General features: G+C 41.6%; 1 protein-coding gene across 10 annotated transcripts in view; it reads left to right on the top strand.

The window, feature by feature from the left end:
* LOC121589997 (rho GTPase-activating protein 26) overlaps window positions 1–23,457 on the top strand; it is a 191,382-nt gene that overhangs the window by 148,900 nt on the left and 19,025 nt on the right. For all 10 annotated transcript variants that reach the window (XM_041909314.1, XM_041909312.1, XM_041909311.1 and 7 more), the window contains 3 exons: window positions 12,107–12,341; window positions 14,312–14,417; window positions 14,483–14,695. In XM_041909314.1, the coding sequence (XP_041765248.1) occupies window positions 12,107–12,341; window positions 14,312–14,417; window positions 14,483–14,695 (554 nt within the window). The remainder of the gene's footprint in view (window positions 1–12,106; window positions 12,342–14,311; window positions 14,418–14,482; window positions 14,696–23,457) is intronic.

Here is a 23,457-nt window from a genome sequence, read left to right as displayed (position 1 = left end):
AGCGTTGGTCCTTTATTGTCAGCCTTCGACGAATTCCAATCTTTTCCAAACTTTCTAATCCTTCATATGCGAGCTCAAATGCTTTAATTTTATGTTTATAGGTAAGAAAGGCCCTGCTGCAATTGAGGGCCAGTGTGGCGTCGAAAAAACCTAGTTTTCACCAAATATTAACCTAAATATACCATTCTAAATATTCACCATCAACTGAGTCATCACTAATGCACATGTTGTGTAAAATACAACACACATTAGTTATTTGTGTTGCTTTTTCTGGCGTGTAGTGCAACTGGCGTGTTCCTAATATGCACCTGCATCTGTTCTTTATCATGCCAATAGTGCGTTCCACAATTTCTCTGCCCATCGAATGTTTGGTGTTGTAATCAGCATCTGGCGACCTTGAACAGGATTACGTTTTGGCGTAATCAACCATGGCTTAGACGGATATGCTGCATCTGCTGTTGAGAGAAAAAAATCAGCCTCTCGAATTTAACGTAGTTGCTGCTATTTACCTAAAACAAAATAGACAAAATAGACCAAAACGGAGAGGTTCTTTTCTGCAAAGGTGTCTATTCCACACACATTCCATATATGTAAATCATGGTTCGCCCCGCTATACTTGGCATTCACGTAACGAACTCTCAACTTGTGATCACAAAACTAAAAAGTATAAATATGTATATAAATTAATTAAAATACATTAAAAATATATATAAACATCTGCATAATTGCATCTGTGTAATACTTACAATCAATGCGTTGAAGCTATAAAATCCTTTTCGATTGTAGTGTTGATCTCTATCATTTTGTGGATCAATATTTTTTATATGTGTTCCATCCGCACACATAACAACACCCGGAATCCCACTTTTACCGAAAAAATATCATCTCGCCTCCTGCTGTTGTCCGGGCTCCATTTTTAGAGTGATTCATTTAGCTGGAAAAGTTTGCTCAATGATATTTAGGTAAAGAGTAAATATCACGGAGAATGTAGGCTGTGCGATTGCGATGTTAAAATCGTTTTCCACACCGGTCTGATAACTTCCCTGAGCTAGGAATATAAGCGTAGCAGCAAATTTTTCCTTCAGTTTAAGTCTTTTGCTTAGGTTTAAGTCAGCAGTCGGCAAAGTCCGGCCCGCGGGCCAAATGCGGCCCGCCACAACATTCAATCCGGCCCGCGAAAGGATTTGACTGATTTTGAAAGATGGGAAGAAACGAAGAAACGAAACGATCGTACACAAATTACTGAAGATCGTATACCATATTAAACCATTGTACTTTTTCAACTTTTACTTAAAGTACTATGGAACGACGGACCGTTCAGTATGTTCGAGCTCGAGGTCAATATCCCCATAACTTTAGCATGATAATGTAAAAAACTTGAAAACTTTAAAGTGCAGTTAGTCGCTTGTGCTTTGTGACTTGTCGGAGCTGATTTTAATTAAACACTACAAGTTTCAATCAACCATGTTTTGTGGTTCGATTTGCACCGCCACCGTGTACCTGATAACGACTGTGATGAAAATATGCCATTTTCGGCTGGCTGTAGAAAAAAACTAGGAAAGATAATTTCGTTACTTTTACATCTGTTGAAAGGGAATTATTTCAGATTACTTGCACAAATAAGTTAAAGATTTTGTGAATTGCCTTTCGTCAGTTATTAGGAATTTTCACCATGGTGGACGGAGACATGCATGATTTAAGTTCTACCTTCGATTTTCATCAATTGCTCTTAAGTTTTTGCTACAAAATTGTTAGAGTAGAGTTTTTGCTCGTAGTACAGTCGTCAACTCGTACGACTCAACAACATGCCCGTCATGGGTTCAAACCCTAAATGGACCGTGCCGCCATACGTAGGACTGACTATCCTGCTATGGGGGGAAATCAATTAGTCACTGAAAGCCAAGCCCACAAGTGGAACAGGCAGGCCTTGACCGACAACGGTTGTTGTGCCAAAGAAGAAGAAGAAGAAGAGTTTTTGCATCAGTTTGCGGACTAGGGTGTTATATCGAAATTCTGTTGAAATTCACCTGAAATGATTGCATTGAGTTTTCGCGTAATTGTTTGCCACAGCGAAGCCAGTGGATGCGATTCCTAATTCCTGATCTGTTTCTTCATGTTTTCCAGGTATTATTTTACTGTTTGGTGGGTTGCATCGATATTCCGGTTCAGCTAACGCAGTAATGTAGCCACTTGTCCCTCTGTCTTCATTTCAGCTTCTTTGTTCTTCCTCAAAACAAAGGTTCATACCTGGGCTTTCTTACGATGCTTTCATTGTTGCCTTATAGATCCAAGACGTTGGCGACCAAAATGCAAAAACGGGTATATACGACGTCCAAAAACTTCCGCACGGAGTCCATTTTGGACGCTACGGAGTGCCATTCTTTGATCGCGCACGCTTTTGATTCACTTTTTGGCCATCATGGTTAGAGTTCGACTGATAGAGGAGTCAAATTTTGTCTGTTAACTAATGGGATACTACTGGTGATAAAGTGTAATTAACGTTTTGTTAGTGCGGGTTAAGATACACCCATGAAAAATCGATAATTGTTGTCCATTTTTTAATGCAACCGTTATGTAATATTAACATAATTTTAACACCATAATAAGCCTATCGAAATGAAGATCGCATACGAAATTTTATGATTTATATTTTTGTATATTAAAAAAATGTTAATAAGTAGGTTAAATCAATTTTGAACCATGCTTGGATGACACGATTATAGGAAAACAGCAATAATACCAATCACATTGCTTGATATTATTAATCAATTATTTTGTTTTATAAAATTCAATAAAGTAAAAATTAAATCACAATAATTGAATTACCGCATTCTCCTGGCCCGCGGCTTCAGATCAATAACTAAATTTGGCCCGTTGTCTCAAAAGTTTGCCGGCCGCTGGTTTAAGTCCATCTTACAGGCGCAAATTTTGGTTCAATTTCTTTCAGAATGTCCACGAACAGACGTTTAGAAACTTTGAAATTTTTCTTAAATCTGTAAAACCAAATATTTCAGTAAATTTGAATTAGGAGCGAAACGGACGTCCTGTATAAATAATAATAATAATTAAAAAGAGGAGCGAATCTAACGGTAGGCGATCAGAACAATGGAACGTCAGCAAACGATCTCGAGCTTGCAATAGCAGGAGCGAGATGTGAACGACACCAGTGAAACGGTGATTAGATATACGTGTTGGGCTCATCGAGTGTGACCACAATTGGAACATGGCAGTCACAGAAACATGGTAATATGCAATTCCATTTGCCTCTGGTTCTTCAGCTAAGTCATTTTCCGGAAGATACATTTTACCCCGGAATGCGATTTGAGTATCGGTGTACCATAGGATGCACCGTTACACGTCATGTTCGACATATCCGTAAGGCTTCTCTAACAACCTTGTATAATGCGAATTTTGAATCCGTTCGTTCAATAAGTTTGTTTGTATCAATAAGTTTGTTTCAGATTTTTTCCGTTTGATTTAGATAATCGGCACTAAAGTGCATACTTAATGCTAGTTGACGAGAGGAAATAAGGTTGACGGGTACACATTAATGGACTGGAGTGAGGAAAAATCACGAAAGCGTGAACGGAAACGGGACACTGGGACATTGAAGTCAAATAATTGTTAAAAGTTGTTGAAAGCCGATAGAGCTCGGAGAATTGGATCGTTCGAACCGTAACGGGTCTGGCGCAATGGGATGGATAGGGGATGTCGGTCATGAAGGCGACGGTAACCGATAACCGTTATAAGCTGTCGGTTCGCGCTTCTTGTCCTACGATTTGTGTATGCTAAACATGTATTGCATTATAAGTTTTCTGTCTGACCTGATTCGATTGCAGGTTATTTGGAAGTTCTTTTAGTTTGATGGTTTCGGCAAGCAACAATTATGTTAATGTGGCTTTTTGAGTTGGTTCAACTCTTAATTGTAGTTCTGTTAAAATGTTTTTAAGTTGTGTTTGAACTAGTGTTGGCCGTTCCGGTCCGAACCTAGTAAAAAAGTTCCGTTCTTTATGTAGGCCGTTCCGTTCCGATCCTTTATACAAAATCGTTCCGTTCCGTTCATTCCGTTCTTTCCGTTCTTTCCGTTCATTCCGTTCCGTTCCGTTCATTCCGTTCATTCCGTTCCGTTTCGTTTATTTCGTTCTTTTCGTTCATTCCGTTCTTTCCGTTCATTCTGTTCACTCCGTTCCGGTCATTGCCGCTTCAATATTGTTAGTAAGGTGCTATCGTTCGTGCGTTCCGTTTAGTGTTGGCCGTTCCGGTCCGAACCTAGTAAAAAAGTTCCGTTCTTTATGTAGGCCGTTCCGTTCCGATCCTTTATACAAAATCGTTCCGTTCCGTTCATTCCGTTCTTTCCGTTCTTTCCGTTCATTCCGTTCCGTTCCGTTCATTCCGTTCATTCCGTTCCGTTTCGTTTATTTCGTTCTTTTCGTTCATTCCGTTCTTTCCGTTCATTCTGTTCACTCCGTTCCGGTCATTGCCGCTTCAATATTGTTAGTAAGGTGCTATCGTTCGTGCGTTCCGTTTAGTGTTGGCCGTTCCGGTCCGAACCTAGTAAAAAAGTTCCGTTCTTTATGTAGGCCGTTCCGTTCCGATCCTTTATACAAAATCGTTCCGTTCCGTTCATTCCGTTCATTCCGTTTTTTCCGTTCATTCCGTTCCGTTCCGTTCATTTCGTTCTTTCCGTTCATTCCGTACTTTCTGTTCATTCCGTTCCGTTCAATTCGTTCTTTCCGTTCACTCCGTTCCGGTCTTTGCAGCTTCAATATTGTTAGCAAGGTGCTATCGTTCGTGCGTTCCGTTCTTTGAAAAAACCGGCTTTGTCCGGCTGTTGCTTGCTGCATGCAAGATAACTGTTCACTCTTTCTCGCACACAGTACGTGTTGCCTGTGCACTCTCCCATGCTCACAGGAATATTCATCGCACTTCGTCGCGTATCGTTTATAAAAATCGTGATAAGCGAAACCAAAAATGGAGTTGCATTTGGTATTATGGTGCAATTTGTATTATAATATGTGAGTATGAACAACGACAAATAAAATGTATTTATTTTTATGCCACGATATCCACTTGATCTTGGCATTCGGCATGATTTCAATATTTAGCCATTCGATTCGAAGCATTCTGTTCCATTCGACAACCGTTTGAGTGCCGTGATCATGTAAACGATTTATGTAAAAAAAAACTATTTGTTTTAAGTAGTAAGTGAAATTCAAATCAATCTCGTGATACAATCGTCAACTCGTACCACTCAATAACATCGGCATGGGTAACAGCTTCGAATGGACCGTGCCCCCATTCGCTGGGATGATTATCCTGCTATGGACAATTAATAAGTTAATGATAGCCAAGCCTATTAGTGGTACAGGAAGGCTTTGACCGCGAACTCGTTGCACCAACGGGTCGGAGTCGCTTATGCTTTCTCGCACCTACTGATCTTTCGGGTCGACCCGAACTCGTTGCACCCGCGGGTCGGATTTGATTCCGACTCCGACCTAGCGCACACGCTGCACCCACGGGTCGGAATCGATTCCGGCTGGCTCGCACCCGACTCCGGGTCGGGTCGTGAAATGAATCGTATGACCCAACACTAATCTAAATAGTTTAAAGATTAAAAAATTACGAGTAAGCTTAAAATTAATTGCAGCACCTTACATGGTATGTTGGTACGGGCAACCACTGCCAGACTGATATTGTTATTGGCCGCATGGTGTACTGTTGATGTATGGTTTCTGCAGGACTACACCAAAATGTCCAGAACCATAAAGGAAGCAGTTTCATTTGAAATGCTCGACATCTGCGTCACCTATTTGGCCTTATATTGTCTGAGAGAATGTCCCAGAATCCTCTTTTATTGTAGGACGCAAACGTGAACCGATATTGTGAAGACTTTTACTAGCGAAATCAGGCCCGGTACACCGTACACACCCCGAGCAGAATCGGCTCCTGTGAGCTGTCAAGCACCTCAAAGTGCTTCGACTCATTGTTCAGCACCTGCGCGAAATGGTGCCGCAAAAGACGTTGACGATGTTTCGGAGTATGCCGCAATTATCCGACTTTATGCAGAAGGGTCAGACCTGGTATAATGCGCCTTATCCGTTGCCAAAATATGTTCCCTGGTCAACGCGGAGCACTGCTATGCAATCGATGTGCTGGACAACATACACCTGTTTCCATCTACGTTCGAATCTCGTGCCGTTTGCATCGAATCGCAAACCGCCTGCTTCGAATCGCATGCCACTACGATCGAATGCGTGCGTCCATGGTTGAATCGCGTGCCAGTACGGTTGAATCGCGTTCCACTATGGTCGAATCGTATGCCACTACGATCGAATCATGGGCCGCTACCATTGGATTTCTGAAAGCAAGAGCATAGTTAACTGTTTGTTCACGTTTGAAAACTGTTACCTTTTTTGTCGGGTGCTAAAATTCTAATAAAAGGTAATTATTCCATGATTGTAAGTATAGTCCTTGTTTTCTACTAATATTCGTGCTTTTTACATGCAGCATTACGAAATGGAACGTGGGGCCATTAAAAAAATAACATCTAACGAAGACCGCGAACGCATTGTTGGAGCCTACGACCTAGGCAAGAATATGAAAGAAATTGCCGAAATGCTGCACTTGAGGCATTTTACGGTACACGACATCGTAAAGAAGTACCGAGAGAGCGGTGTTATTGAGGCCACAAAACGAACGACACCGAATACGAAGAAGCTTTCACAACGTGAGATTGCTAGTATCCGAGAATAGATTGACGAGGATTGCCTGACTGACAATCATTGAAGGAGTTGGTGGCAAAGTTACGGGAACATCACCAAGTCGTAGTATCTACTACGACCGTAGCTCGAGCCATAAAAGGATTCCACTACTCCTTCAAAAGTGTTCATAAAGTTGCTGAGCGAGCGGTACTGCCAGGATTAAAAGAAGATCGGAAGATGCATGCCGAGAGTTTCCTGCAGTTACCGAACGAATATGCCGATGATGCCATAATTTTCATCGATGAAGTTGAGTTCCAGGTGAACATGCGTGTTGTTTATGGACGATCGTTTGTTGGTTAACGAGCAGTGAAATTTGTTCCTGTTCTTCGTTCACGCAATATTTCAATTGTATGCGCTACGAAAAGGAAGGACATCGTACACTACCAACATCACAACTCAGCTATTAACAAAATATTTTTTATTGAGTTCCTCAGCGATCTCAAAACAAAAATAGCAAATTTGGGCATCGGTAGATACATCTTAATAATGGACAACGTTCCATTCCATCGCAGCATTGATGTACGGAATGCTATAGAAGAAGGAGGCCATACCATAATGCTACTTCCAGCGTACAGCCCTTTTTTCAACTCGATTGAAAATCTGTTCAGTAAGTGGAAGTCATTAGTCAAACGATCACAGCCGTCAAACGAAGACCATCTTATGACTTCTATTTCGAATGGATCGTCTCTAATAACATGCCATGATTGTGAAGGCTTCGTTTGTCATATGTGGTCGAATATTCGTCGCTGTGCAAATGGAGAAGAAGCCATTATTTTTTTAATGGCCCCACGTTCCGTTTCGTAATGCTGCATGTAAAAAGCACGAATATTAGTAGAAAACAAGGACTATACTTACAATCAGGGAATAATTTACTTTTATTAGAATTTTAGCACCCGACAAAAAAGGTGACAGCTTTCAAACGTGAACAATCAGTTAACTATGCTCTTGCTTTCAGAAATCCAATGGTAGCGGCACAAGATTCGATTGTAGTGGCATACGATTCGACCATAGTGGAACGCGATTCAACCGTACTGGCACGCGATTCAACCATGGATGAACGCATTCGATCGTAGTGGTATGCGATTCGAAGCAGGCGGTTTGCGATTCGATGCAAACGGCACGAGATTCGAACGTAGATGGAAACAGGTGTATATGTGAACTGATTGAACAACGAACAATGAATTACGAGGTAATAACCGCAGCAATGGACAACTACGGTTTTACGGTCCAGCCGAGAGGAGAAATATGGGCAGATATTTTACCTTCATGGACCTGGTGGCACCGGGAAGCCGTTTCTGCTCGAAACTATTCTTGCGTACACACGCCAATCGAAAATTGCAATCGCAGTGACTCGGAGTGGAATTGCTGATCTGCTGTTGTTCGGGGGACATACGCACTCTACATTCAAGCTATCGCTCAACTCGGACGCTAACAGCCCCTGAAACATCCGTGTACAGTCAGCACAGGCTGAATTGATGCAACAGGCATCACTGATCTTATGGAACGAGACATCCATGAGTAGCTGCTATGCTCTAGAAGCTCGCGCCCTCGATCGCGTCCTGCAGGACGTTTTGGGAACGTTCCAAACGTTCGATCATAAAGTGGTGCTGCTATGTGGCAACTTTCGACAGATACTGCCAATCGTTCCGCGTGGTACCAACGTCCAGATCCAGCAGCAGTGTATCCGGTGGAGCATGCTGGGGGGAAAATTTAGGGTATTGCGTTTGCGGGAAAACATGTGTGTGCCGACAGCATATGATCCGAAAGCTATGGAACATATGATCCGAAAGCTAAAGTAAATTTATCGCAAACAGTATGAATTTTGATATAAACATATTTACAGGGTTTCATGGCCGGTCTCATGGTACAGTCGTCAACTCGTACGACTTAAAAACATGCCCGTCATGGGTTCAAGCCCCAACTAGACCGTGCCGCCATACGCAGGACTGGCTATCCTGCTATGGGGGGTAATCCAAAAGACATTGAAAGCCAACCCCACACAAGTGGTACAGGCAGGCCTTGACCGACAAACGGTTGTTGAGCCAAAAAGAAGAAGACAGGGTTTCACACTTTATCTCAAGACCGCGGGACCCCTTCCCGAATCTGTCTTGACTTCCCGAATGCCAAGACTGCGGTATGATGCTTGAAAACGTTGGTGATTGGAGAAACACTCAATTATCCTTTTCGTTTTTTACCAAAAAAAAAAAGACAATTTAATAAAATGAGTGAATGCATATTTGTTTAATTAAAATATTTACAAGTGTTAAGACAGTACTTTGAACTGTTTAAATAATCTTTTTTAGTAAAAACAAGAAAAAATAATTGACTGTTTTCAGTACACTGATGTACACAAAGGTTATCCGTGTAAAAAAATATTCGACCGCATGTCCTCGGCGCGGACCAGTGTGTTCGAGAAATGTACCGCAGATTCAGCATTGCGTCCGATGAATTCAGGTATCATCAACGTTTTCAAGCATCATACCGCAGTCTTGGCTTTGGCTAAGACAGATTCGGGAAGGGGTCCCGTGGTCTTGAGATAAAGTGTGGAACCCTGTATTCCAACCGGTACACCATCCACAATTTAATTTGTAGTTGTTGAAACCTTTTCGCAAGGTACCCAACGACCTGTCGTAAACGCGCGTTTTAAAATATGTAAGATATCGGTTCGGGTTCCAACCGATCGCGTTCGGTTCGGCAAGGAAAGGATAAAAAGGGGCGACAGGACACAGAGAAGGCCTCTAAACCAAAAGCGGGAATCGAAGACTAATTTTTTGGCAAACTAAAATAAATCGTTTCGGCAAAGAATTTACACCGCGTTGGTTTTCATTTCGCAACAGTAGTATTTTTAATAAAATAAATCATAATCCTATACATTGCAATGTTTGTTATAGGATAATATCGCGACACAAAAAAAATCATGTACAAAGGATCCAAAAAAAAAAAAATGATTGATTGAAAAGCAATTCTTATATCGTTTATAAGACGTATACGTCCCAATAAAAATTGCGTAGCCCTGTAACCGGGCCATTTTAACTATAAATTCAAAAAGTTGTATTTTTTACTTCGTTTTTGTTTTCAATAATAGTATAGCTTTATTTTAAATGCCCCGTCAATATAACAAAGTGTTGTGGACAGAACCAGCATCGTGCGTCATCGCGTCATTGACGTTGGTAGTCGTCTGCGATACAGGCACGGCCATCACGATCGTGACGCAGGACTCAAAGCCGGGACGACGACCCGAGAAAACGAAAGCGACACTTCAATTCTGGCGATCAAGTGGTTAGATGCGTGCGTACGGTTGGGGGTTGTTTTATGTATGAATCTAGAGTTACGTGTAAATGTTTTGAATATATTTAATGTTACACTAAAGAGCATGGCGTAACATCTTATTTATTTCTTGCGTTCATCGAAAGAACATAAAACAAAGTAATATTACTAGAATTGAGTAAAACAGGTTAACATAACATTCTGTTTTGAAAAATTATCTACCGGTTAGTCAATTGTATAATTATTTTAATATTTTTATTTCGCTCATTGCATGTATTTTTAAATGTCATTTGATACAGAGACTCAGGAGCATCCAGAACCAGTATGTTAAATACCGGATTGTCAAAATGCTATGTATACCGCCACATGATCTCCTTCAAATACGTTTTAATTGGGATATCTTATAAAGGGGCCTTTTTCCATTTTGAGTACGTGGGCTGAAATTTCAGCCTGTCAGCTGTTTGCATTGAATCGCAGTTTTCGAGCAGCTATCTAAGTGGGTATAGTTCTAATCTAACAGGTGGGCTTATTTCAAGGTGTATGAATTTAGAAGGCTGATTATTATTGATTCTGCTTCTGAATGAAGATATTTAAGAGTGTTTTGTGTATTCGTAAAGCCTCCAGAAATCCTGCTTGAGCTAAAGCCAAACCCATCCTGCGAAAATGTGTCGTTCAAATTTGGTAATAAAAACATGCTATGAGACCACCGGGACTATATACGCTTTGATTCTCGATTTCATCACCTGATCTCTTTAATACACCTTGGGATGAATGTAAACATCATTGTAGTAAGTTCGAAAGATAGTTACGGTCGCCATGTAATGTGATGAGCGTACATACGGTACATACTGTACATCGATCAACGTCGCGGTAGGTCAGTTTTTACTGATATGAGCCGAGGTGGAATAACTCTTTGTTCGAGCGGACTTTTCGACACTTGATCGTCCAGGCGATCATTGAAACCCAGAAGGAGGTTTCCCTTACTGGTAACGTTGGAGTTTAGAGGCCTTACCTTGGGTAGGGGGACATAACTAAACTCTTCAAATGAGAAGTCGATAGATGTTGGATGGGCATAGTCCTATCCTGACAGTCCGAACGAATCTGACTTGCCATGGTTGGAATTGGTTTTATTTATACTCAAGATATGTTTTGGGTTTCGTACATTTGTTGTTGGAATATGTTTTTGTTCTAATTAAATGTTATTGTCATTGGCATCAATTTATAAATTGAAATGGTGTGGGGTGTTTGTCAATTTGTGCCTATGCTGCGCTTTTAGTGATTTTACAAAGGTTCTGGAAAGTTTCAACTGTTTTAGTCAAAGAACGAGTGCGTTCGTCGATCATTGCCTACACTGCGCTTTTAGCAATAAGTTGCTATGTGTTCTCGGCTTACCTAGTTTACCTGCAGTAACGTCTGATTTGCTTATTATGCGTCTTTCGGGTGTTTTCAAGAAATGTGTCACAATTGTTTTTATATGAACGGTGGGGCCTGAATTCTTCCGGGTGCTTTGTCATACCATAGACCTGATTTGCTGAGTGTGTGTCTATAGCTTATAGTGTGGTTTACAATAAGTTCTAATGAGCAGATATGCTACACCACCTTGTTTTGCCATTTTTCGAGGTACTCGAATCTAATTCTAGCTGTGAAGCTAAATGAATCTAGACTGAAAATAGCAGGCTAGTTTTATGTGTGGTTTTGTAGGGAGTGTTCACATGATTTCAGCCTTCAACTGCCAAAATCAATACAAAAAGTTGACTAGAATCGTGAAGGGCTCCAAAGATTGTTTTCTTCGTTTCAATCTGTCTCGCCTTTCAACAAACATATAAATCTTTTCTTTACATAATCATTCTTTTTAAATGCTGTTGGTGAACGACTAACTATGTAATTCAAATCGAAAAATTATACGTTATGGAGATAGTGAAAGCCAAGGCGGAATAATTTCTTGCTGAAAGCGTAAACGAACGTTTCGGATACAAATTGTTTTGCCTTGGCTTTCGAAATTTCCAACAACACTATGCATACTAAAAATAGGAAAAATTATTTATCATTCATTAATATATTGATACGTATACTTTCAGGGGTTATATCGTATCGGTGGTGTTAGTACAAAAATAAATAAATTGCTACAAGTAGGACTGGATCGAAAAAAGAGTGAAAAAGAGCGTCTTAGCTTTTCCCAAGATGAACAATTCGTGGGACAGGGTGATATTTTGGAAAGCAAAACAATAGCAAGTGCTTTAAAACAGTATCTCCGAAATTTAGATGAACCACTTATGACATATCGTTTACACCATGCCTTTATATCTGCTGCTAGTAAGTATTTTTTATTCAGTAGGAACGATCCTTAAAGGTCGTTTTACTTAGTAAGTACTGATATTCACCATAAAATAATCTATATATTGTAGGTTGATTTTCGAACATTAACATTAATAAACTATATATAATTGTAGGATGCATTTCAAACATTTCATTACAAGTTCAATGTTGTATGCGGGATGTGGTCTTAGGCTCGTGGCAGCGCCCATCCTATTCGATTTTATCGGACGCTGATGTCAAGGGCTATTTCGGTTCATATTACGATTATTTGATTGATTTAAATGGTTTTATCATTACAAAAAATCATACAAAAAAATAATGTTGTTTTTACATAACTTACATAATTTCATAGACACACAAAATAAAAAAAAAGTTTCCGTCGTACGACGAAATCGCTCGTCCGACGATACTTGTAAAATCCCTTATAAAATTATGACAGGCCTTACGATAAAATCGCACCCGATGAAGTCACGCGCCTTGAGGCGTCGTTTCGTGAATCGAAAACTCTGGCCAGAACCTTAAGAAAAAAAAACTTCGACAAAAAGATTACGGAGCAACGTTTTGGGCACCACCGAGCATACAGTATCGGACAATAAGATAGGGCCTTTTTCATCGCACCGTGCACTTCTCTACCACGTTACTTGTGTGTGTGTGTGTGTGTGTGTGTGTGAGTGTGTGTGTGTGTGCGTGTGCGTGTGCGTGTGCGTGTGCGTGTGCGTGTGCGTGTGCGTGTGCGTGTGCGTGTGCGTGTGCGTGTGCGTGTGCGTGTGCGTGTGCGTGTGCGTGTGCGTGTGCGTGTGCGTGTGCGTGTGCGTGTGCGTGTGCGTGTGCGTGTGTGTGTGCGTGTGCGTGTGCGTGCGTGTGTGTGTGTGTGTGTGTGTGTGTGTGTGTGTGTGTGTGTGTGTGTGTGTGTGTGTGTGTGTGTGTGTGTGTGTGTGTGTGTGTGTGCCGATTATCAGCGCCATATCATATAGCAAATGGCGGCTGCTGGCATTAAGCGCAAAACGATCGAATACGTGATGGAACGATAGCGCACTTTTGTGGCAAACGTGCAAGTCACCCGGACGTCCTAGGTAAACCACGGCGGAGGAATACCGTGAGATTGTTAATGTATCAAAGAAAGACTGCCCGCGAAGGCGGTGGTCCTGCTAATAACAACAAAAACCTAACCCAAAGCACACAAAAAACTACTTACAAATCGATCCGAAACGACATACTTGTGACACAAACACACACACAAATACACACTCAAACATACCCACACAAACACATAAAACATATAAACACACACACACACACACACACACACACACACACACACACAAATACAAATACAAATGGTGCGTTGAAAAAAAAAGGCCCTATCTTATTGTCCGATACTGTACCCAGCTGCTGTCATTTGAAGTTACCGAAAACATGCGAAAACATTATTTTAACACTTCTAAATGAACAGCATCGTGCACGCTTTTTTATGCAATTGAGAATAAATTTAACCGAATGAAAATGGCAACTCTTTTAACACTTTGACGCTGTGGTGCGATAAAGAAAACATTTGTGGACGGCCGAGCACACCACTGTGGTGCGATGCAGTTTTTCGCTTCTCTCAGTTTATTGTATTGTGCGTATTGCGTAGTGCGTATTGTATTGTATTACTCAGAATAGAATAGAACAAGAGAACACCCCGACGAACCGCGCAGTTTTTAGAACAATAGCTGCGGCGCCTGGCGAAGAAACGAGAGCGAAATGTGCGACCGTCAAAGTGTTAATGAGTGAAGAGGGGTTGACTGCCGGCTCATTCGCGTGTTGTGTGGCTGGGGTAATGTTCTATTGTTTTCCCTTTTCACACATTCAATGCTCTCATTTTTGCGCCTCTGATAAAAAAGATTCTTACAGAAAGTTTTTATAGATATTCCGATTCTTCTACTGGACCCTTTATACTTAAGTCTATTTTTCTTTCTTTGTTGTAGAACAAGAAACACGTCTGCAAAGAATTAATGAAGTACATCAACTGGTATACAAGTTACCAAAAAATCGTTTGGATATGCTGGATATGGTCATTCAACACTTAAAAGCGTAAGATGTTTCGTAAAAATAATGTAGATTAATAAAACTGATTTTTTACGTCTTTTATTGTTTAGGGTGTCAATGAATAGTGATCGAAATAAGATGTCAGTTTTTAATTTAGGAGTTGTATTCGGCCCTACATTGTTACGAGCTGCGGAAGAAACTGTGGCAGCAATACTTGATATAAAATTCAATAACGTGGTCATCGAGATTTTGATTGAAAATTATGATAAAATTTTTAAAAACACCCCTTTGTTGTTTACAGAAAATGCAGTTGATGTTCATACGTGAGTATTATTCATACTTTAATCGCTGACAGATGACAAGTGCAGTTATTTTATAGGTTGGCTCTGTTTGTTAACCCATTAAAGTATCTGCAAGAGTTAAATCAAAGTGTATATAATACAGAGGTCGATGCTTAGCTCGATTTTGGTCCACCATTTTGAAAGCTTATTTTTGTCAGTTAGATGAAAAAGCGTTCACAAACGATTCCAAACAACCAAACACTTTTCAGGGCTAATTGTGCAATTTGTGCTCAAAACTTTGTTTAACTATACATTTCTTTCTCATGAACGTGGCATGGAGAAGTTTTTTCGGTAATTCATCACTTAAAAATGACCACAATCAGAAATCTGGCATCTTAGCTTTGACCCTCTTGAGCTACATATGATTTCGTCGTAATTTCGGGCACTGATCTTGTTGTAATTGATAATTTCACTATAATTCTATCTTTTCTTGATATTCGTCAATTTTTTAAGTACAATATTACAAACAAACGATGTAAAAATGACCGAAAATGATTTCAGACCACTGCATGCACAACAACTAAAACCTCAATGTATACTACGATGAAACTATTGAAGCTTTTTCATCCAGCTGTCAAAACTTTCTCACACTTTTTCCGCAGGACTCCTCACAGCATAACCGCAGAACTCCACACAGCATAACACGGAGTGCAACATAACAACTGACAGCTGCTAAACGCTTCAGAAAACGCTTTATTGCCGGTACCATGTTTTGAATATCCTTAGTAGGCCGCTCATTTCTCGTTGAAAAGCTACCAACCTACTGCGATGACCGACAGTTAATGAAACGCTTTACCTCCTTTCCCAAGCGTTTTGTGAAGCGACAGCTGTCAATTGTTATGTTGCGCTCCGTGTTATGCTGTGTGGAGCCCTGCGGTTTGATCAAATGTTCTGGACGACTCGACCTCTGTATTATAAAGACTTTGAGTTAAATGCTTAATTTTTGTACACAACCCAATTGACATTTTCGAGCTCGAAAATCGGGGTTTCGAGTTATTTCTCTTAAACTGGCCCCTTTAACTTTCCGTAAACTACACCAGTTTAAGAGATTTTTAGAACAAGCTGTTTATAATCGTCTGTGATGTGGCTTTTTCTTTGTTTTCTTTCGTATCCTTTTGGAAACAGCGTTTCCAATCTTTTAACCTTTTAATATTTTAAACAATTATTAATGGTCGTATAGTCATTTTATACCAAAAACACCAAATTTTAACCAAATAACGCCGCCTGAAATGTGCCTTTTTTCGAAAAATATTAAAGCAAATGAATCTTAAACGAATTGGACACCATATTATCATCCGATAGAAGAAGGTCATTCGCATGCACATATGAAATTACGCTTTCGACGCATACAAACCCTTTTTTGATATCTCAGCACCATTCGATCACATCATGGTTAAAAATTTAGAACAAATGTCACTTGGGAAGATTTTGTTTAATTTTTGTATATACAGTGGAGTGCCGTTTATCCAGGTACCTTTTATCCGGCTTTCCGTTTATCCGTGCTGTTGAGAAATGACAGTTCAATACAAAGGTGACATTGCGTTATGAAAAGGATATTTGAAAAAGCGGCTATAAGAGCAAATTGTCATAAAAAAACACTATAATTCATGGCAAATTTCAATGACTCTCATTGGAAAAACATGAAGTTAACAAAATCTGGGTAATTTTTATCAGATTTTTTTTCCAAAATCTTATCAGGAATTGGTGATAAAATATATCATTCGACTCATTATCCGTATTATTCGTTTATCCGGGCGAGGTCAAGTCCCGAGAAGCCCAGATAAACGGCGCTCCACTGTACCTTTGGTGTCACAGTAGGAGTTGGTGTAACCCGAGCAGAGGAAGGCCACCACACAACGCTTCCATACTCCAGCACTGACCGAATAAGAGAACAATAAAGAATTTTTTTGGTGCAGATTGGGTCAGAGAGCTCGCGAGTCATGTTAACAACTAAACCTAACAATTGACTGCATCTTGTCATAACGTGATCAAAGTGTTGCTCAAAAGTGAGATGTCCACGCCTACTTCCGAACAATTCTATATCTCGCTGAAAGAGTCTGTTATATGCCTGAACGAATCTACAACCCGCTGAACATGTCTATATAATCCTCGAAAACCCTGTATCAACACAAAAGGTTAAGGAGTTTCGCGTGCACCAGCTATCAAAGTTTTCTAGTGAAGCCTGGAGTATGCGATGGTCGTCTGGTCCCTGGATTTGCCGAATGATTTTGGTGTCGTCTGCGTAGAGCAGGTGATTATCTCCAGAAAGGATCCTGGATACATCATTTATATAAAGAACAAATAGTAAATATCGTACTTATAATGTATGAACTTTTATTTCCGTGGTATTCTGCTTACAAACGTTCTTCGTGTGTGCAAAGTGACGCTGCTTTTCTTGGCGCACTTTTCTCCCATTCTCCATTTGACAGTTCTTGACAGCTACCTCCTGTCAGAGTGGCTCATACGATAAGGCTGCGCTCTGGCACCAATCGAACACGACATCCGACTCGAACAAACCCATATAATCATAGGGAGGTGCACTGTCAGACACAAACAAACAAACAAGACAAACATGTCAAATCCTATACATTTTTCATGTTCGATGTCGTGTTCGATTGGTGCTAGAGCGCCGGGTAACTTGCTTTACGTGCTGGTTATGACAGCTCTTCCCTCCGAAAATAGTTTTTATTAATAACTTTATATATCTAGACGTTTTACTGGTTGTATCGTCCTCGTAGATCGCCGCATCTCTGCATCTGTTGTTATCTCTTCTAGACATGGGGGCTCCGACCGAAAACTTTGAGGTGTTGAATTGGATAGTGACTTTTCTATTGATCTAGATGATGAATCTTTAGTTAATTTTTGTGAAATGTTGTTTTGTTTGATAGCCTTTTCCGATAGCAAATTATGTTAATCTTTACCTTTGCCAAAAATATTCAAATCATTGGTATTGTTTGGGTTATTGCCTACGGATCGCATTTGATCAATGTGACTTTTCCAAGTTCTTCCATCATCTAATTCTATCAAGTAGTGTAGTCTGCCTAATCTTTCTTTTACTTTACCAAATTCTCACTTATTATCCTTAATGTACTCTCTGGCTGCTACCCTTTGACCATTTGGAAATTCTTTTATTTTTAAAGTCACATCTTTGGAAGTTGTACTCGTTGGTGGAATCATCATGTCGATACGGCTTCCTATTTGCCGTCTAAAAACTAACATGGACGGTAAGAATCCCGTACTTGGGTGTATCATTTTTCAATTAGACATTAAAATATTGCTCAATACTCCTGGAATTTCTAAACGACTACTCTTCATAGCTTTCAGCTTTGCTTTAAATGTTTGAATGAATCGCTCGGCTTGTCCATTTGTGGCGGGATGGTATGGGGCGCTAAATTTATGAATTATCCCGTTAAACTTTAAGAAGTGAGCAAATTCTGTTGATGAGAATTGAGTGCCATTATCACTCACCAAAATTATAGGAACTCCAAAAGTACTAAATATGTCCCTGCATGTATTAATCGTGGTTTCGGTTGTGATGTTATTTACTATTCGGACTTCAGGCCATTTTGAAAATGCGTCTACTAGTATAAAAACTAGCTTCCCATGGATGGAAGCTTTTTTATACTGGAATTTGCTCTTGTTTCTTGACAAGATTGGCAGTTGATAACCATATTTTCTATGTCCTTATCTATATTAGGCCACCAGCAATAACTTCTTGCTAATGACTTTATTCTAGATATTCCAAAGTGAGAGAAATTAAGTTCCTGTAATATTTTCTCCCTTAAATGGAGGGTATATACACTCTACTGCCTCGCATTATACAGTCGCTCTGTAAGGAAAATTCTTTTTGATCAATGCCAAAACAATACTTTGGATGGATGGTTTTTCCCGTTCTGAGAGCTCGTAATAGCTTTTCAACTTCAAGGTCAATGTAAACGCCAAAGGTGTATACATAAAGTAATATGCTACACAAACATTAAATAAAACACAACAACGTTATTCACAAATTGATAAATAAGGCATACGCAATCATGTTTGGAGTCCGTAAATTTCACCAATACTTACATGGACGGAAATTTACACTCATAATTTAAATTTATCAAATTTATGCTATGAGTGTAAATTTCCGTTCCGAACAAGTGTATTTTCTAACGTACCCAGTTAATACTCGTTCAATTGACTACCAAACTGCTTCCTGTTACTGTTGCGTGTTAGTGTGTTATTTCATTGACCCACGACTGTGTATTAACGTTTTTAATCCGGGTTGACGGTGGTGTGATCAAAACCGCGCATAATTTCGCGATGGCGGCTATCTGTTTTGCGTGTGCTGTGCCACTGGATGCTGCCGACTGTATCATCGGCTGTGCGTACTGTGAGGCTACTTTTCACCGCGGTTGTTGCAGGCTGCCTTCCGAGCTGATTGATGCGGTCCTGACTCACATCGATCTGCACTGGAGCTGCACTGGGTGCACCAATATCCTGAAAAATCCGCGCTGCCGATCAGTCAAAGAGATCGGGGCTCAGGTCGGTTTTCAAGCTGCTCTCACCTCAACTGTTGCGGCTGTGGGGAAGCTTATTGAACCGATTATCGCCGAGGTGCGCAGCGGCCCGCTTTAAATTCGCCGCACTTCCAACACCAACTTACAACAGACCATACTTGACCGTTTTTTTCACGAATAGACGAACCTCTGTTAAGTCTGCACAAACACCTACCTGTTTTGTTCCTGCTGCTAATGCGCTTCGCACTGCCCGTTCCACTGCTTCTGTTTACTATCAAAACGTGCGGGGACTGCGCACGAAGGTCGATGAGTTTCGCCTGTCGGTGTTGGAATCCAATTTGGATGTAATAGTGCTTACGGAAACCTGGCTCGATCCTAGCCTACCTTTGGCTTTGCTGTTTGACGATAGCTTCTGAGTCTACCGATGCGATCGTAGTGTTGACAACAGTACATGTTCCCGCGGTGGAGGTGTGTTGATTGCGTGCTCTCAGTCTCTGACGTCACGGGAACACACAACAGTGCATCCATCGCTTGAGCTAGTGTGCGTTGTAATACAACTAGGCAATTCCCGACTATTCATCATTGCTGCATACCTCCCGCCTAGACTTGCCGCAAATGCTGCCACGCTCCGTGAAATCGAAAACTGCATTCGCTCATTATGCTCAAATATGCATCCCGGAGACGGTTTACTCCTGTTAGGAGGCTTCAACCAACCTCTCGTCTCCTGGTCAGCCGCTCAGCATGATCCGGATTTGCCATTTCATTATGAGCCACGTACGCGATCGCCTCTCTCCGCTCTGTTTATGGGCGAGATGCATCATAGCGGACTTTTCCAGATCAATGGTCATCTGAACACCAGCGGACGCGTCTTAGACCTGGTGTTTGTAAATAATGCTGTTGCCTCTGTTTGCCTTCCGCTAGAACTTTTCCTCACCCCGCTGTTAGCAATTGACACCTATCACCCTGCGCTTGAGTTGGCCATCCCGCTACCACGAGAGGAATCAGCCGTTCCTGCGCTAACACCACGCTTTGACTACGCGCGGACGGACTTTAACAGGCTCCTGCCGATGATCGCCTCGTTCGCGAATGTCTTCGATTGTTCCCGTTACGCCACTCTTGACCTCGCTGTGAAAGATTTTGAGCGGTTCATGTTGCAAGCCCTGAATGAATGCACGCCGGTGAAACGACCTAAACGAGGCCCCCCTTGGGGTGACAGAACGCTGCGCAGGCTCAAAACGGCTAAAGCTGCCGCGTATCGCGATTATTTGTTGCGTAGGTGTCCCGCTGCATTGCGCAATTATAATACTGCGCACTCTCTCTATCGGCGCTATAACAGGTTCCGCTACCTGGGGCACGTACGGCGTACGGTTTTGCGCTGCCGCGGCAATTCACGTGTACTGTGGAACTTCGCAAACAATCGTCGGAAATCCTCTGGTTTTCCTAGCTCCGTCAGTTACAACGGGCGCAACGGCAACAATCGTCTGCTGTATGTGATATTTTTGCCTCGCGCTTTGCCGCCACCTTCCTTCCAGCGGTAACTGATGAGAGGCAGATAGCCGACGCATTATCAAACGTACCGGTGGATGCTATGGCCCCAAACTTCCCGATCATCGATGAGTATTCAATCTCGAAAGCGATTGACAGGCTGAAACCTTCGTTTGCTCCAGGGCCTGACGGGATCCCGGCTTAAGCGCTGTGGTACCACCATCGCGCCTATCCTGGCCTCGATTTTTCGCGACTCGCTGCGTTCGGGCATCTATCCTGCCTGCTGGAAAACTTCGTGGCTTGTTCCAGTGCACAAAAAGGGGGACAAATCAAATGCATGTAATTACCGTGGCATTACATCGCTTTGTGCCTGCGCTAAGGTCTTCGAAGCTCCTGGTGTACGAACCTCTCCTCGCAGCTGCCTCGAACTACATTAGCGCAGCTAAACATGGATTTGTCTCTCAGCGTTCAACCACCACCAACCTGGTTGAGTTCGTTAGGCTCTGTCACAGGACCATCGATGCCGGCTCGCAGATCGATGCAGTCTACACGGACATCAAGGCTGCCTTCGATAGCGTTCCGCACGCCTTGCTGCTCGCAAAGCTCGAAACGCTTGGCCTGCCTGTGCAGCTGCTGGCCTGGATGCGTTCCTATCTTGCTGGTCGCACATACTGCGTGAAGATGGGACCCCATACGTCGCGCCGTATCGATGCTTCTTCGGGGGTGCCGCAGGGGAGTAACCTTGGACCGCTGCTGTTTGTCATTTTCCTGAATGACGTAACACGGTTGCTCCCTCCTGACAGCCACCTACTGTATGCAGACGACGTGAAGCTGTTCCTGCCTATCCGTGACCGGTCAGACCAACTCCGCCTTCAAGCCACTCTAAGTGCCTTCCAGTCATGGTGCTATTTGAATGGTCTTGAATTGTGCGTCGAGAAGTGTGTTGTCGTTACATTTGCGAGAAAGCGGTGCCCCTTAGTGTATGACTATGCGTTAAATGGATCTACCATTGGGCGCAAAAGCTGTGTCACGGATCTAGGAGTGCTCCTTGACCAAAAGTTGAGCTTCCACGACCAGCTAGAGCACGTTGTCACTAAGGGTAACCAATTGATCAGCTTACTAAAACAAATAGCAGGAGACATCACTGACCCGGTCTGCATCAAGACGCTATACTGTGCTTTGGTGCGACCAGTGCTAGAATACGCTTCAGTAGTATGGTGGCCTACAGCTGCTCGTCCCCTAGCTCGTTTAGAGTCGATCCAGTGCAAATTCACGCGGTTCGCTTTGCGCTCGTGGAGTGTCCAACTTGACTATGAGGGACGCTGTGCGTTGCTTGGCATCGAGACACTGAAGCAGCGGAACTGCAACGCTCAGAGGCTGTTTGTCGCGGGACTTCTTGACAATCGGATCGACTCGCCCGCGCTTCTTTCGAGGCTCAACATGTATGTCCCGCCGAGATCGCTCCGAGCTAGATCGCTACTTGACGTGGAGGAACGCCGCACTCGCTTTGGCTCCTCTGATCCGTTTATTTGTATGTGCCGTGAGTTTAATGTTATTTGTGATCGTCATCAACCTGACATGTCGCGCACCGCATTTGTTGCGTTGAGCAACAGTCAAAATGAACTCGACGACTTCCCAGATAATTTTACAAGTATATTTATTGCCGAAAGCTTAACTAACGGTGATAACAAGTAAAAAAACTTCTGTCTCGTCGTACGGTTAGAATGGAAAAGAGCCGCCGCACTCTGTTTCTTTCCGTACATCCTTTCCGTACGCCTTATCCTTTCCGTCGCATTATCCGTGTGTTACCAAGTATCTGTTTATCTTTTACACCGGGCAGTCATCAATACGCGTTATTATTATAACATCGAACAGTTGCCAGACTCGTCGCAACAGCATTGTTAAATAGTATTCGTGTCGTGCGACCTTTTACATGTTAATTATGTTACTTAAGACTAAGCGTGACAAATGAATGACCGAAATGTGACTATGTTATAATGAATGAATGTAAATGAATTCGCTTCAAGTGGGCCACTTGCGGTCCGTTGAATTTTAACTAATAAATAACAAATAACAAATCACTTTTTGGCAGAACAGGTGAAAACTTTTTCTTAAACAAGCTTTCTGGAGGCTTGACGAATACTCAAAACACTCTTAAAATCTTCATTCAGAAGCAGAAGCGATAAAAATCAGCCTTCTAAATTCATACACCTTGGGATAAGCCCACCTGTATATTATACACAATTAGATAGCTGCTCGAAAACTGCTTTACAATGCAAACAGCTGACAGGCTGAAATTTCAGCCTACGAATTTCAAACGGAAAAGGCCCCATTATCCGTACACAGTGTTGTGAGAACCTATCCCAATGTGTAAAAACGTATGAACGCTCTTGCGATCGATTTACCAAGTAGAGTAAAGTTGAAATGAGAAACGATGAAAGCTAAAAAAAGCTAACTTTTTACAATAACCCACAATACAGCACAGATTTATAAAATGGGTAACGACGCATCAAACCCTAAAGCTAATGTCAATGGTGATAATGATCTTACCATTATTCAAACACAAAATGTTCACTAAGAGCAGCATGAAATCCATGAGTTAAAACTGAACATTGTGCTGATACTTCTTGCTATCGTACTCATGCAAAAAGTAATTAAAACCATTTTTAAAATATTGAAAACTTTGGCAAAACAAGATGCAATCAAAAACATGCAACTGCCTATCTAATATAACTCAATTTGGTAATCTATACGATTCGT

The sequence above is a fragment of the Anopheles merus genome, chromosome 2R (assembly GCF_017562075.2).
Source record: "Anopheles merus strain MAF chromosome 2R, AmerM5.1, whole genome shotgun sequence".
Classification (NCBI taxonomy): Eukaryota; Metazoa; Arthropoda; class Insecta; order Diptera; family Culicidae; genus Anopheles; species Anopheles merus.
This window is presented reverse-complemented; position numbering and strand designations above follow the sequence as displayed.